At 43.9% G+C, this 13008-nt stretch overlaps 1 protein-coding gene across 1 annotated transcript in view; it reads right to left on the reverse strand.

The window, feature by feature from the left end:
* Nucleotides 1-13008, reverse strand: part of PHF2 (PHD finger protein 2) — a 97666-nt gene that overhangs the window by 42339 nt on the left and 42319 nt on the right. Inside the window, exon 2 of the mRNA XM_081065841.1 lies at nt 11679-11764. Coding sequence (XP_080921967.1) covers nt 11679-11764 — 86 coding nt within the window. The remainder of the gene's footprint in view (nt 1-11678; nt 11765-13008) is intronic.

Here is a 13008-nt window from a genome sequence, read left to right on the forward strand (position 1 = left end):
GAGATCCAAAGAGACCGGGATTACCTGCCCACATCTTTCTTGCCCACCATCTTGTCTCTGTGTGACCTTGGGCAAATTACTGGCCTGGGATCATCATCCCTGCTTCCTACAGAGCCCAGTGGACTGGGACAGAGAGGGGGCAACCATGGCTAAGATAGGGCCCTGGGTTGAGGACACCATTCCAACTATGACCCAGGTCACGCTGACTCTGAAAATAGCATAAACATCATCCTTTCTAGTGGGCCTGTCCTGCATCAGGAAGTGACCCTGGGACATCCCATGTGAAAAGGGCTTTCGAGTTTATAAGGTGACCCCCACTCAAAGGGCCTGAGGAGACAAAGATTGCTGTGTATATCCACAGAGGAGTGGAATGAACTCAGTGAGCCCCGCTTCCCAGATCCGGGCTGTCCACACGAATTGGGGGACCTCCCTGCCTGCCCCCAATGGACGGAGAGCCAGGCTTTCAGGGGGCCCACCGGTGAAAGGGCCCAAAGCATTCAGGGATTTGAGGTGGGATGAGAAGAGAAGCCCAGGACACACGCTGGAAGCCGTGACACTGCAGATAGAAAAGGCCACATCCTGACTGACAAAGACAGGCGAACCTAGTGCAGTGCGGGGACCAGAGGGAGGGGGCAGGAGGAGAACACAGGTGCTGAGGAGGGGACGCCATGTGGGTCCCTCCAGGTCGGCAGGGTGGGGGCACCCCTGTCCTCCCAGCTGCTGTCCTCCCAGCAGGGCCTGAGGACTCCCAAGTTGTCACCCAAGTTGGCACCTTCTTCCTTGAGGCAGTGTGGTCCCAGGACAGCCCAACTTCCAGGGAAGAAACCGAGGCTGGAGCCCTGCCAAGGTCTCCCCTGAGAGGGCATGCAGAGGCACAAGGCTGGGGTGCCGCAGGCAGCAGGAGAAAGAAGCAGCACCTCCACATGCCCCCAGGAGCTGGGCCTGAGAAGTGGGTGCTGACCTGGCACCAGGTCAGTCCTGGAGCCTCTGGCCTTCTGGACCAGCACTGAGGACTGAGCAGCTACACCATGTCATGGACAGACTACCCTGCCTGATGCAGTGGCTGGAGCGCATGTGCTGGGAGACAGAGCAGCGGCGTGGGGTCTTAGCTCTGCCAGGCTTCCCCTGCAGGCCTGGCTAGTGGGCTCCTTCCCTCACCCAGGACCCATGACACCTCCGCGTTCAGAGGCTGAGTGTCCTCCTGCCTGTGGTGCCCCAACATCTCCCTCTGACAATGCACGCTGGGGACAGCTGCCCAGTGGGACACCTGGGGCGTGAGAGCAACACCCCACCTCCCTGACAGCTAGGCAGGCCTCAGGAGGAAAGTGACAAGTTAATGAGTGAAATAACCTCTTGAGCAGTCACAGAGCTAAAAAGAGGCAACGCTGGGATCAGAACAACTTTAAGGGTGTGCCACCTGTTTTCTATGAGCCTTGCGTGAATGGCGACTCCATGCAGAGTTCCCGTGGGGAACCCTGGGCCCCGTACTGAATGAATCTGTCAACTGGTGTCGTGCGGGGCGGCCTGTGGGATCTCTGCTCCCGCCCCCCACATAAGAACACAGGATATGGTGAGGCCAAAAAGGAACACCCACAAAGCCATAGGTAGGGGAGTCATATCACTATATTCTCGCTGGCGGCATCCGCCTCTCTGCAATCCGCTCTTGCTAGCTCAGCCACCATCTTCTTGCTAGCCCCCATTTTTCCTGCTACCGTAGCCACGGCAGTTATATTAGTGGCCAATGGCTCACTGGTTCCAGCTGACGGCCAACTAGCCATAGCTGATAGCCAACCAATCACAGTTGATGGCCATTTACTATCTGAGCCAGCACCTTTCCACATGAAGCAGAGAACCTGGAAACTGCTCTCGGGGGCTCTGTCCCCACAACTGGGAAAACCTGTGGGCTCTCTGTCCTCACCTTGCCATACCTGCCGCAAACCCAACCCAGGGCAGGGAAGGAGGCATACCTGGGCTCTCAGAAAGCCCCCAGTGCAGCCCACGTGCTTGGGGGCTCCCCTGGGGACACAGTGACATTGAGGGGCCTCTTGTTCCCAAGAGGCCTTTAAGTGGAAGGTGTGACTGGTGTGTCACAGACAGGCTCCAGTCAGAGCACAGACTCATTTCAAATCAGAATGCACCCTGGTGGAAGGTGCTAGAACCTGTACCTTTGTCCCTGATGGCACAAGGATATCCATTACATTAGAGAGGGAAAGTGTGATTAACAGAATTTATAAAGCACATACGCATGCACACACACACTTGCATACCCACACAGGCAAAGAATCATGCACACACACATATCATGTACACACACATATACATACACATACCATATTTCCCTGAAAATAAGACCGTGTCTTACATTAATTTTTGCTCCAAAGATGCATTAGGGCTTATTTTCAGGGGATCTTTTTTTTCATGTACAACAATCTACATTTATTCAAATACAGTCATGTCATCTTCTTCTGGAACATCGTCATAATTCTCCAAACCCTGAATGCCAGCTAGAATTTCTTGCGACTCCGTTTCCTGTAGAACCATTGGTCCCAATCTCTCATGTCCAGCAATAGAGTTCTCCTTAAATGAGCACTTCTTGTCCATGTAGCCTGTTCGTAGTGCATTGGAAACACAGCTGTCAGTGATTTTATCCCATGAATTCTTCACCCAAGTCACGACCTCTTGTAGGCTAGGCTAACAAAGTTTCCACGCTGATTTCTCTCCATTCTATTTTCAGTGTAGTCATTGATTTCCATGCGCAAATGGTCCTTGAATGGCTTGTTTATTGCAATATCGAGTCTGGAGATAGGCAGTCATTCCTGTGGGAACCATTATTTGATCTACTCTTCTCTCTGCAAGGAAATACTTTTTTTTTTTAAAGTTTATTGCAGTGAAAATTGTTAGTAATATTACATAGATTTCAGGTGAACAATTCTGTATTATTACATCATCTATAAATCCCATTGTGTGTTCACCACCCAGAGTCAGTTCTCCTTCCATCACCATATATTTAATCCCCCTGACCTTCATCTCCCACCCACACCCCCCTTACCCTCTGGTAACCTCTAAACTATTATCTGTGTCTATGAGTTCTTGTTTATCATTTGTTTGTCTTGTTCTTTCGTTGTTTTTCGTTTATATAACACATATCCGTGAAATCATATGGTTCTCTGCTTTTCCTGTCTGACTTATTTCGCTTAGCATTATACTCTCAAGATCCATCCATGTTGTCACATATGGTCCTATTTCATCTTTTCTTACCGCCGAATAGTATTCCATTGTGTATATATGCCACAACTTCTTTATCCATTCATCTATCGAAGGACATTTTGGTTGTTTCCATGTCTTGGCCACCGTAAATAAAGCTGCAATGAACATTGGAGCACATGTGTCTTTATGTATAAATGTTTTCAGATTTTTTTGGTAGATACCCAGGAGAGGGATTGCTGGGTCATATGGTAATTCTATCTGTAATTTTTTGAGGAACCTCCACACTGCCTTCCATAGCGGCTGCACCAGTCTGCATTCTCACCAACAGTGTATGAGGGTTCCTTTTTCTCCACAGCCTCTCCAACACTTGTTACTATTTGTTTTGTTGATGAAAGCCATTCTGACTGGGGTGAGGTGATATCTCATTGTGGTTTTCATTTGCATTTCTCTGATGATTAGTGATGTTGAGCATTTTTTCATGTCTATTTGCCATTTGTATGTCCTCTTTGGAGAAATGACTCTTCAGGTCGTCTGCCCATTTTTCAATTGGGTTGTTTGTTTTTTTGTTGTTGAGTTGCATAAGTTCCTTGCATACTTTGGATATTAGCCCTTTATTGGAGGCCCTGTTTGCAAAAATCTTCTCCTATTCAATTGGTTGCCTCTTTATTTTCTAGATGGTTTCTTTTGCTATGCCGAAGCTTTTAAGATTCATATACTCCCATTCATTTATTTTAGCTTTTACTTCCCCTGCCTTTGGAGTAAAATTCATAAAATGCTCTTTGAACCCAAGGTCCATAAGTTTAGTACCTATGTTTTCTTCTATGCAGTTCATTGTGGCAAGGTTGTATGCTTAAGTCTTTGATCCATTTTGAATTAATTTTGGTAAATGGTGACAGATACCAGTCCAGTTTCTTTCTTTTGCACGTTGCTATCCAATTCTCCCAGCACCATTTATTGAAGAGACTGTCTTTTCTCCATAGAATGTTTTTGGCTTCTTCGTAAAAAATTATCTGTCCATATTTATGTGGTTTTATTTCTGGGTTCTCAATTCTATTCCATTGGTTTATGTGTCCGTTTTTCTGCCAATACCATGCTGTTTTGATTATTGTAACCCTGTAGTACAAGCTAAAGTCAGGGAGTGTGATACCTCCAGTATTGTTCTTTTTTCTTAAGATAGCTTTGGCTATTCGGGGTCTTTTGTGGTTCCAAACAAATCTGATGATATTTTGTTCTACTTCTCTAAAAAATGCCATTGGGATTTTGATGGGGATTGCATTAAATCTGTATATTGCTTTGGCTAATATGGCCATTTTAACTATGTTGATTCTTCCAATCCATGAGCACAAAATAGCTTTCCATTTCTTTGTGTCTTCTTCAATTTCTCTTTAAAATGTCTTGTAGTTTTCAGCATATAGGTCTTTCACATCCTTGGTTAAGTTTATTCCTAGGTATTTTATTCTTTTTGCTGCAATTGCAAAGGGAATTGTTTTTTGTATTTCTTTTTCCGAGATTTCATTGTTAGTATATAGGAATGCAATGGACTTTTGTACGTTGATTTTATAGCCGGCAACTTTACTGTATTCGTTGATTTTTTCTAATAGCTTTTTGGTGGAGTCTTTAGGGTTTTCTATATATAGCATCCTGTCATCTGCAAAGAGTGATAATTGAACTTCTTCATTCCCAATTTGGATGCCTTTTATTTCTTTCTCTTGCCTGATTACTCTGGCAAGGACTTCCAACACTAAGTTGAAAAGCAGAGGTGATAGGGGACAGCCCTGTCGTGTTCCTGAACGTAGAGCAAAGGGCTTCAGTTTTTCACCATTACTTATGAGATTAGCTAAGGGCTTGTCATATATGGTCTTTATTATGTTAAGGTATTTTCCTTCTATACATAATTTATTAAGTGTTTTAATCATAAATGGATGTTGTATCTTGTCAAATGATTTTTCTGCATCAATTGATATAATCATATGATTCTTGTCCTTTATTTTGTTTATGTGATGTATCACATTGACGGATTTGCGGATGTTTTACCATCCTTGTGCCCCGGGGATGAACCCCACTTGGTCATGATGAATAATCTTTTTAATGCATTCTTGTATTCGATATGCTAGAATTTTGTTTACGATTTTTGCATCAGTATTCATCAGAGATATTGGTCTGTAGTTTTCTTTTTTTGTGTTGTCCTTACCAGGTTTTGGTATCAGGGTAATGTTGGCTTCATAAAATGAGTTAGGGAGTACTGTCTCTTCTTCCATTTTTTGGAAGAGTTTGAGCAAGATTGGTGTTAGATCCTGTTTGAAGGTTTGGTAGAATTCACTAGTGAAAACATCTGGTCCCGGACTTTTGCTCTTGGGAAGGTATTGGATGACTGATTCAATTTCGTTACTGGTGATCGGTCTGTTTAGATTTTCCAGTTCTTCATCGTTCAGCCTAGGAAAGCTATATGTATCTAAGAACTTGTCCATTTCTTCTAGGTTATTGAATTTGGTGGCATATAGTCCTTCATAGTATTCTTGCATGACCCTTTGTATTTCTGTGGTGTCCGTGATAACTTCCCCTTTTTCATTTCTGATTTTGTTAATTAGTGTCTTCTCTCTTTTTATCTTAGTGAGTCTAGCCAAGGGTTTGTCAATTTTGTTAATCTTTTCAAAGAACCATCTCTTTGTCACATTAATTTTTTCTATTGTCTTTTTGTTCTCTATTTCATTTAGTTCTGCTCTGATTTTTGTTATTTCCTTTCTTCTGCTGACCTTGGGTTTCACATGTTCTTCTTTTTCTAGTTCTTTAAGGTGTAATGTGAGGTTATTTATTTGAGATTTTTCTTGTTTCTTGAGATAGGCCTGTAATGATATAAATTTCCCTCTTAAAACTGCTTTCGCTGCATCCCAAAACTTTTGGTAGGATGTATTTTCATTGTCATTTGTTTCTATGTATCTTTTGATCTCTCCTCTAATTTCTTCTTTGACCCGGTAGTTCTTTAAATGTATGTTGTTTAATCTCCATGGTTTGGTTTTTTTTCCTGCTTTCTTTTTGCAGTTGATATCCAATTTCAAAGCCTTGTGATCAGAGAATATGCTTGCTATGACTTCAATCTTCTTAAATTAGCTTAGGCTGATTTTATGTCCCAATATATGGTCTACCCTTGAGAATGTTCCATGTACACTATAAAAAAATGTACAGTCTGATGTTTTAGGATGAAGTGCTCTATATATGTCAATTATGTTCATTTCATCTAATGTGTCATTTAAGGCTGCTATTTTGTTGTTTATTTTCTGTTTGGATGATCTATCCATAGCTGTCAATGATGTATTTAAGTCCCCTAGTATAATTGTGTTTTGGTCAATTTCTCCCTTTAGTTCTGTTAGTAGTTGCTTGGTATATTTCGGTGCTCCCTGAACGGGGGCATAAATATTGATGACTGTCATGTCTTCTTGTTGTATAGTCCCCTTTACCATTATGAAATGTCCATCTTTGTCTCTTGTTACCTTTTTCACCCTGAAGTCTGTTTCATCTGATATCAGTATGGCTACACCTGTTTTTGTCTGGATACTATTTGCTTGGAGTGTCAATTTCTACCCGTTCACTTTGAGTCTATGCTTGTCCTTGTAGCTGAGATATGTCTCTTGGTGACAGCATATGGTTGGGTTTAGTTGTTTGATCCAATCTGCTACTCTGTGCCTTTTGATTAGTGAGTTCAGTCCATTTACATTTAGGGTGATTATTGATATGTGAGGATTTCCTGTCATTCTACCTTTAGTTTTCTGGTAAGGCTGTGTCTGCATTATTTCTTTGCCTTTTTGCTGTTGTCTATTATTTTTGTGTGGTGGTATTCTATGATGTTTCCTCTGCTTCTTCTTTTATTACATTACATATTTCAGTTCTGAAATTTTTTTGAGTGGTTATCCTTAAGTTTATTTTAAAACAAAGTTTGATGTTTAGAGTATTCCATTTTCTTCAGCACGCTTACTTTCTCCATTCGATATTCCGGTTCAGGCCTTTACTCTCCCCCTTTTTATGGTTTGGTTGCCACAAATTGTCCTTGTTGATGGTGGTCTAATAGCTCCTTTAGTACTTCTTGTAGTGCAGGTCGTATATTAGAAAATTCCCTCAGCTTCTGTAAGTCTGGAAAGGTCTTTATTCATCCTTCATATCTAAAGGATATCTTTGCTGGATATATTATTCTTGGCTCATAATTTCTCTCTTTCAATAGTTTGAATATTTGGTTCCACTCCCTCCTAGCTTATAGAGTTTCTGCTGAAAAATCTGATGATAATCTAATGGGCTTTCCTTTATAGGTTACCGTCTTCTTTTCCCTGGCTGCCTTGAAGATTCTTTCTTTGTTGTTGGTTTTAGACAGCTTCAATACAGTGTGCTTTGCAGAAGGCCTGTTGGGATTGAGGTAATTATGTGTTCTATTTGCTTCTTGGATTTGAGAATCCAGTTCTTTCCACAAGTTTGGGATGTTCTCTTCAACATTTTGTTTGAATATATTCTCTGTTCCCTTTTCTCTTTCTTCTCCTTCAGGTATGCCCATTATTTTTATATTGCTCTTTCTGATGGAGTCAGAAAGTTGTTGCAAAGTTCTTTCATTTCTTTTACGTTTCAAGTCTCTTTCCTCTTCCATCCATGTCATTTCCAGGTTTCTAACTTCGATGTCACTGATTCTTTCCTCCATCTGGTCAACTCTACTACCTAAACTGGTTATTTCATTCTTAATTTCTTCTATTGAGTTTTTAATCTCCAGCAATTCTTTTTGGTTCTTTTTTAAAATTTCAATCTCTTTCGTAAAATGCTCATGTTGTTCTTTGATTGTTTTTCTGAGTTCATTACCTGCCTTTCTGTGTTTTCTTCCATCTCGTTGAGTTTTTTCAGAACTGCAATCTTGAATTCTCTGTCATTTAAGTGACATATTTCCATATCTTTAAGTTCCTTTTCTGGAAACTTTTCACTTTCTTTCTGAGCTGTTTTGTTGTCTTGGTTACTCATGGCAATTACTGATTTGTTATTTCTCTTCCTAGACATCTACATGAGTGGCTTCTGCAACAGGTTGATAAAAAGAGGTCTTTCTTTTGTTTTCCAGTACTTGTTGGTAGAATGTTTTATTTTCTCTCCAACTGCAGCCTTTTTTTCTCTCACACACGGTAGTGCTATGTTTTCTCTGCACTATACCAGCTTCTCAGACAATGGGGGGATTCCCTGGGAGACGGGCTTCTCCTCTGTTAATAGTTCACCTGGGTCACAGGGTGCAGTGTCCATGTGGATATGCGGAGAGCTGCTGAAGTTCCAAAACTCTTCCTGCACCAGATTCAGAGCCCGTATGTTTCAGCAGTTCTGTTTACTCCTGCAGGGATCTGCCCAGATAGGTGGAGCCAGGGGAGGGGTGAGTTGTGAGAGGTGGCCCAGAGCAATGGCGGCGACTACCACCACAGTGCAAGGAAGTTCTTCATGTCTTTAGCATGGTGAGTGTGGGCTGAATCCCAGACTAGCAGACCTCTTTAGCTACTTCTCAAAACAAGTGGCAGCATTAAATCAACCCACTTCCTTATAACTGCTTGTGTGCATCAGGCTTTTTCGATTTCAAGAACATAAATGCCTGAAACACATTCAACCTTATCTTTTCTTGTCCTTAGTGATGATTAGAGGTGAGGATTCTTTACATGCAGACGAATTGCCAAAATATAACACGTGCACTTTTGTAACCAGTGGAGATTGTAACCAGATTAAAAATTGCTGGAGATTAAGAATGTAGATTGATGAGGCACCCCTCTGATCAATTGTCGTTTGAGATCCTTGCCCCATAAACACTGCAGTTTCATCCACAGCAATCATGTTGGAGAGTTGGTATTTAGAAAAGTCGATGCCATCAACAAAGGACTTGAATGCAAGTGCTCGTGTAGTAACTTCAGTATCTTCCAGCTTGAACAGTGTTGTCGATCTTAGAGACAGTTCATATCGCTGAAGGAAGCCTTCCAGCTTGTGTGGTGATGCTCTGAATTCTTCTGGGGATATGTCTAACTGTGGTGCCATTGCAAGGGCAAATGCTTGAATATCAGCCCTGTGCACAACCAAAGCCTTTGCTCTCCTGTCAGCAGTCTATTCACAGATGATGTCTTCCAGCTCAGGAAGTAATGGTTGCCGACCTGATCCACACTTGCATTTCCCTCGTCCACCTGTTGACTGAGGTTATCGTACTCTGCTCGCCATTTTCAGACCATTTGGAGATCCAACTTCTTTTCTTTTCGGAAAGCTGTAAGATTCTTGCCCTGGGAGTACTCCATGATTCCTTTCTTGTACTCGATGGAATAGCTCTTTCTTTTTGCATTCATCTTGTCTGGGGGTCAGAATATTACTCCCTTTAAATCTACCATTAAATCAAGTGTTAATTGAAGACTTATGAGACAGGAGTGGCAACAAAAATGATGACAGTTAAGAATGATAGTCCACACAAAAGCGACGAAAAATTGCATGCTCCAAAATTCAGAAAACATTTCTTTATTTCACACTAGTGCATTAAGTATGTCTGTTACAACACATGACGTATTGAATTATGAAAATTCATTTTAGACACAACACGTCCGTTTGTTATCAAGTGAGCACGTTATTCGTGCGTTGTGTCTGTACTCCGATTGGTCACTCGGCAATAAGTCTCGAGTTCATCTGTTCATGTAGGTGTTTACCTCTCGTCCAAAGGTGCCCACTTGGGTATTTACAAATACTTAATTATAATTTATATTATCATTTATGTTAAGTATTAATGTCAATGATATTATTTATTTATATTTAATTATGTATTAATATTATTATTTTATAATTCAATACATCCATCATGTATTGCAACGGACGTACTAAATGCATCAGTCTGCCTGACGATCTTAACTAGGGCTTATTTGGGGGGTAGGGCTTATATCATGAGCATCCTGAAAAATCATGCTAGGGCTTATTTTCCAGTTCGGTCTTATTCTGGGGGAAATATGGTACCCTCACAGACACATGCATGCACACACACACATGCACATATACACAACCAATGAGGGGTTGCTGGGTACCACCAGGCTGCCCTCCCCACACTCCCTGGGGGTGGTTGGTTGTATGTATCAAGAAAGGATGCCTGCACTTGGCTTTCAGTGGTATAACGGGCAGCTGGAGACCAGCAGGCCTCTGCCCAAAACCAGGAGCACAGAAACAGGGGCTGGGTGAGGCTGGCCCACGTGCCCCCAACAGCAGACAAGTTGTCATTATCAGGGAACGTTGTATGGGAATTGGAGAAATCGGATCGTGTGCACATCAATGCCCACCTCACACCCTGCTGTAACCCAACCCCAGTTCCGATTCAGCTGGAGCCCCAAAACCACACAGAGGTGGCCCTGCTCCACCCTCCCAAAGCCCCCCAAGATAGCACCTCCCCAGGACACTGGGTTCTACTGGGGGGACAGGAGGTGTCTGCAGATCCAGCCCTGCTTTGTCCCTGGCCCAGCCCCCAGGGTCACAGGGCATACATAGCTCCAGGTCCCCAACCTGTTCATCTCTCCCAGACCCTGAGCTCTCCCAGTGCCAGAAATGCTACCAGTTAACCCATAGGGTGATAGTCACCCTCTTGCATCTGCTGAAAAACAGTGACCAGACGAATGATCGAGCAACTGGGGCAGACACCAGGGCTGCCAACTCCTCAGGATATGAGAGTAAGTTAGAAAGTGCGAAACTTCCTGCTTCAGGACAGCCGGGCTGGGATCCGCCACCAGCCAAGGCCAGCATCCAGCCTGCACCTTGCATGAGCAGCTCCCAACCCAGGCAGGAAACCAGAGGCCACACTAACACCCCACATGCCATCTGTCCTGTCCCCAGGCCAGGCCCTCCTTCGGTCCCTGCAGATCATAGCACCCATCCCCCAGTGAAATCAGCCTTAGACCTCACCTCCCAGCCTCAATGTGGGCCCCCTGGAGCCACCTTGGATGAGGCTGCACCCTGGGGAGCCCAGACAGGAGGAACTGGCACACTCCCAGAGAAAGTGACCAGAGGAAGAGGTGGGGGGGACAAAGCCCTCAGGATGGGCAAACAGCAGTCCATTGGCAAAGGGAATTGCCTAAGACTCCCTGCAGCTGGGTGAGAAGGGAGGGAGAGCAGATCCCCACAATGCAAATTTCAAGACCCCGGCATGGCGGCATCAGCTGTGCTGCCCCCTAGACAGCCCTGCATCACATCCCTGTCCCAGACGGGCTCGGGCCCTGTAGGTGCTGGAGTCTGCGGCCCCTGCCCAGGCCTTTGAGAGCCAGTGGGGTCTCTGCACAGCAACCATGAGTGCAGGAGCTGATCAGGCGGGGCTGCAGTGGGCCTGGCAGGGTCTTAGGTATGGTAAACGAGGCTGGTGGTGGTCCCCAAGTACTAGGGTGTGACCACCCAGGAGTGTTACTCCAGCAAGCGGGGCCAGGGTCAGTCAGGTACAAGGGGTGGTTGCGTGGCACTGCACTTACGGGTGGACTTCCCGTGGGTCTTCTCGCAGTTTGGGCAGTGGTATATGTCGATGTCTGGGGCCTCTTCCTCTTCCACTCCAACACAGCTGAAATGCAGGAAACACAGACATCACTAGTGTTCAACAATTCTGAGAGTGCTTCCCCTGCAATGCTCCCGGGTAGCTGCTGCTCACCTCTTGGGAGGGGCCCGGGCAGTGTGAGTGCAGATCAGGCAGAGTGTGTGAGGGAACAGTGGCCCATTGTGTCAGGGCACAAAGAGGAGGGAGGGAGGGGCAAGGAAGGTCTCACCATGCGTAACCCAGGACACAAGGAGAGGTGGAGGGATGAGGTTGTTCTGCGGGCCTGTCTCCATGACAGCTGTTACAGCCTTGTCACCACAGAGCCCAGGGAGGATGGGGGAGGAGGGGTGGGTTGCTTCACTGGGGGAAGCTCAAAGCCATGGGCAGGGCTCCTCTGGACCCTATGGGGGACTACCACAAGTCTCCGTCCTCAGGGGGCAGCACCATGGTGCTGGGACAACTGGATATCAAAGAATGACACTGAACTCCTACCTTACTCCATATATAAAAATTAACTGAAAATGGAGTAACAACGTAAATATAAGAGCTAAACTGTAAAACTCTTAGAAAAACACAGGTAAATCTTTATAGGTTTGGATTTGGTCACAGATTCCTAGATATGACACCAAAAGCACAAGCAACAAAAGAAAAAATAAACTGGATGTCATCAAAACTTAAAACTTTTGTACATTAAAGGACACTATCAAGAAAGTGGAGAGACCATACGCGAATGGGAGAAAACACTTGCAAATCACATACTTGATAAGGGTCTAACACCCAGAATACATGAAGAACTTTACAACTCAACAACAAAAAGACAAATCAATTAAAAAATGGGCAAAGGATTTGAATAGACATTTCCCCAAAGATGATATAAAAATGGCCAACAAGCTTATGAAAAGATGCTCAACATCCTTAGTCACCTTTATGCCACTGAAATGCAAAACAAAACCATGACATACCACCTCTTATCCATTAAGATGGTTTTAATTTTAAAAAGAAAAAAAAACAAAACAAAACAGGAAAATACCAAGTGCTGGTGAGCATGTGGACAAATTAGAATCCTCTTACATGGCTAGAGCGTATGTAAAATGGTGTGGTTTCTATGGAAACAGTATGGTGGTTCCTCAAAAATTTAAAGACAGAGTTATCATATGACACAGCAATTCCACTTCTAGGTATATACCCAAAAGAACTGAGAACAAGGATTCAAACAAATCCTTGTACTCAAACCTTCATTGCAGCATTAGTCACCATAACTAAAAGATGGA

The sequence above is a fragment of the Rhinolophus hipposideros genome (assembly GCF_964194185.1).
Source record: "Rhinolophus hipposideros genome assembly, chromosome: 11".
In the NCBI taxonomy this organism is placed as follows: Eukaryota; Metazoa; Chordata; class Mammalia; order Chiroptera; family Rhinolophidae; genus Rhinolophus; species Rhinolophus hipposideros.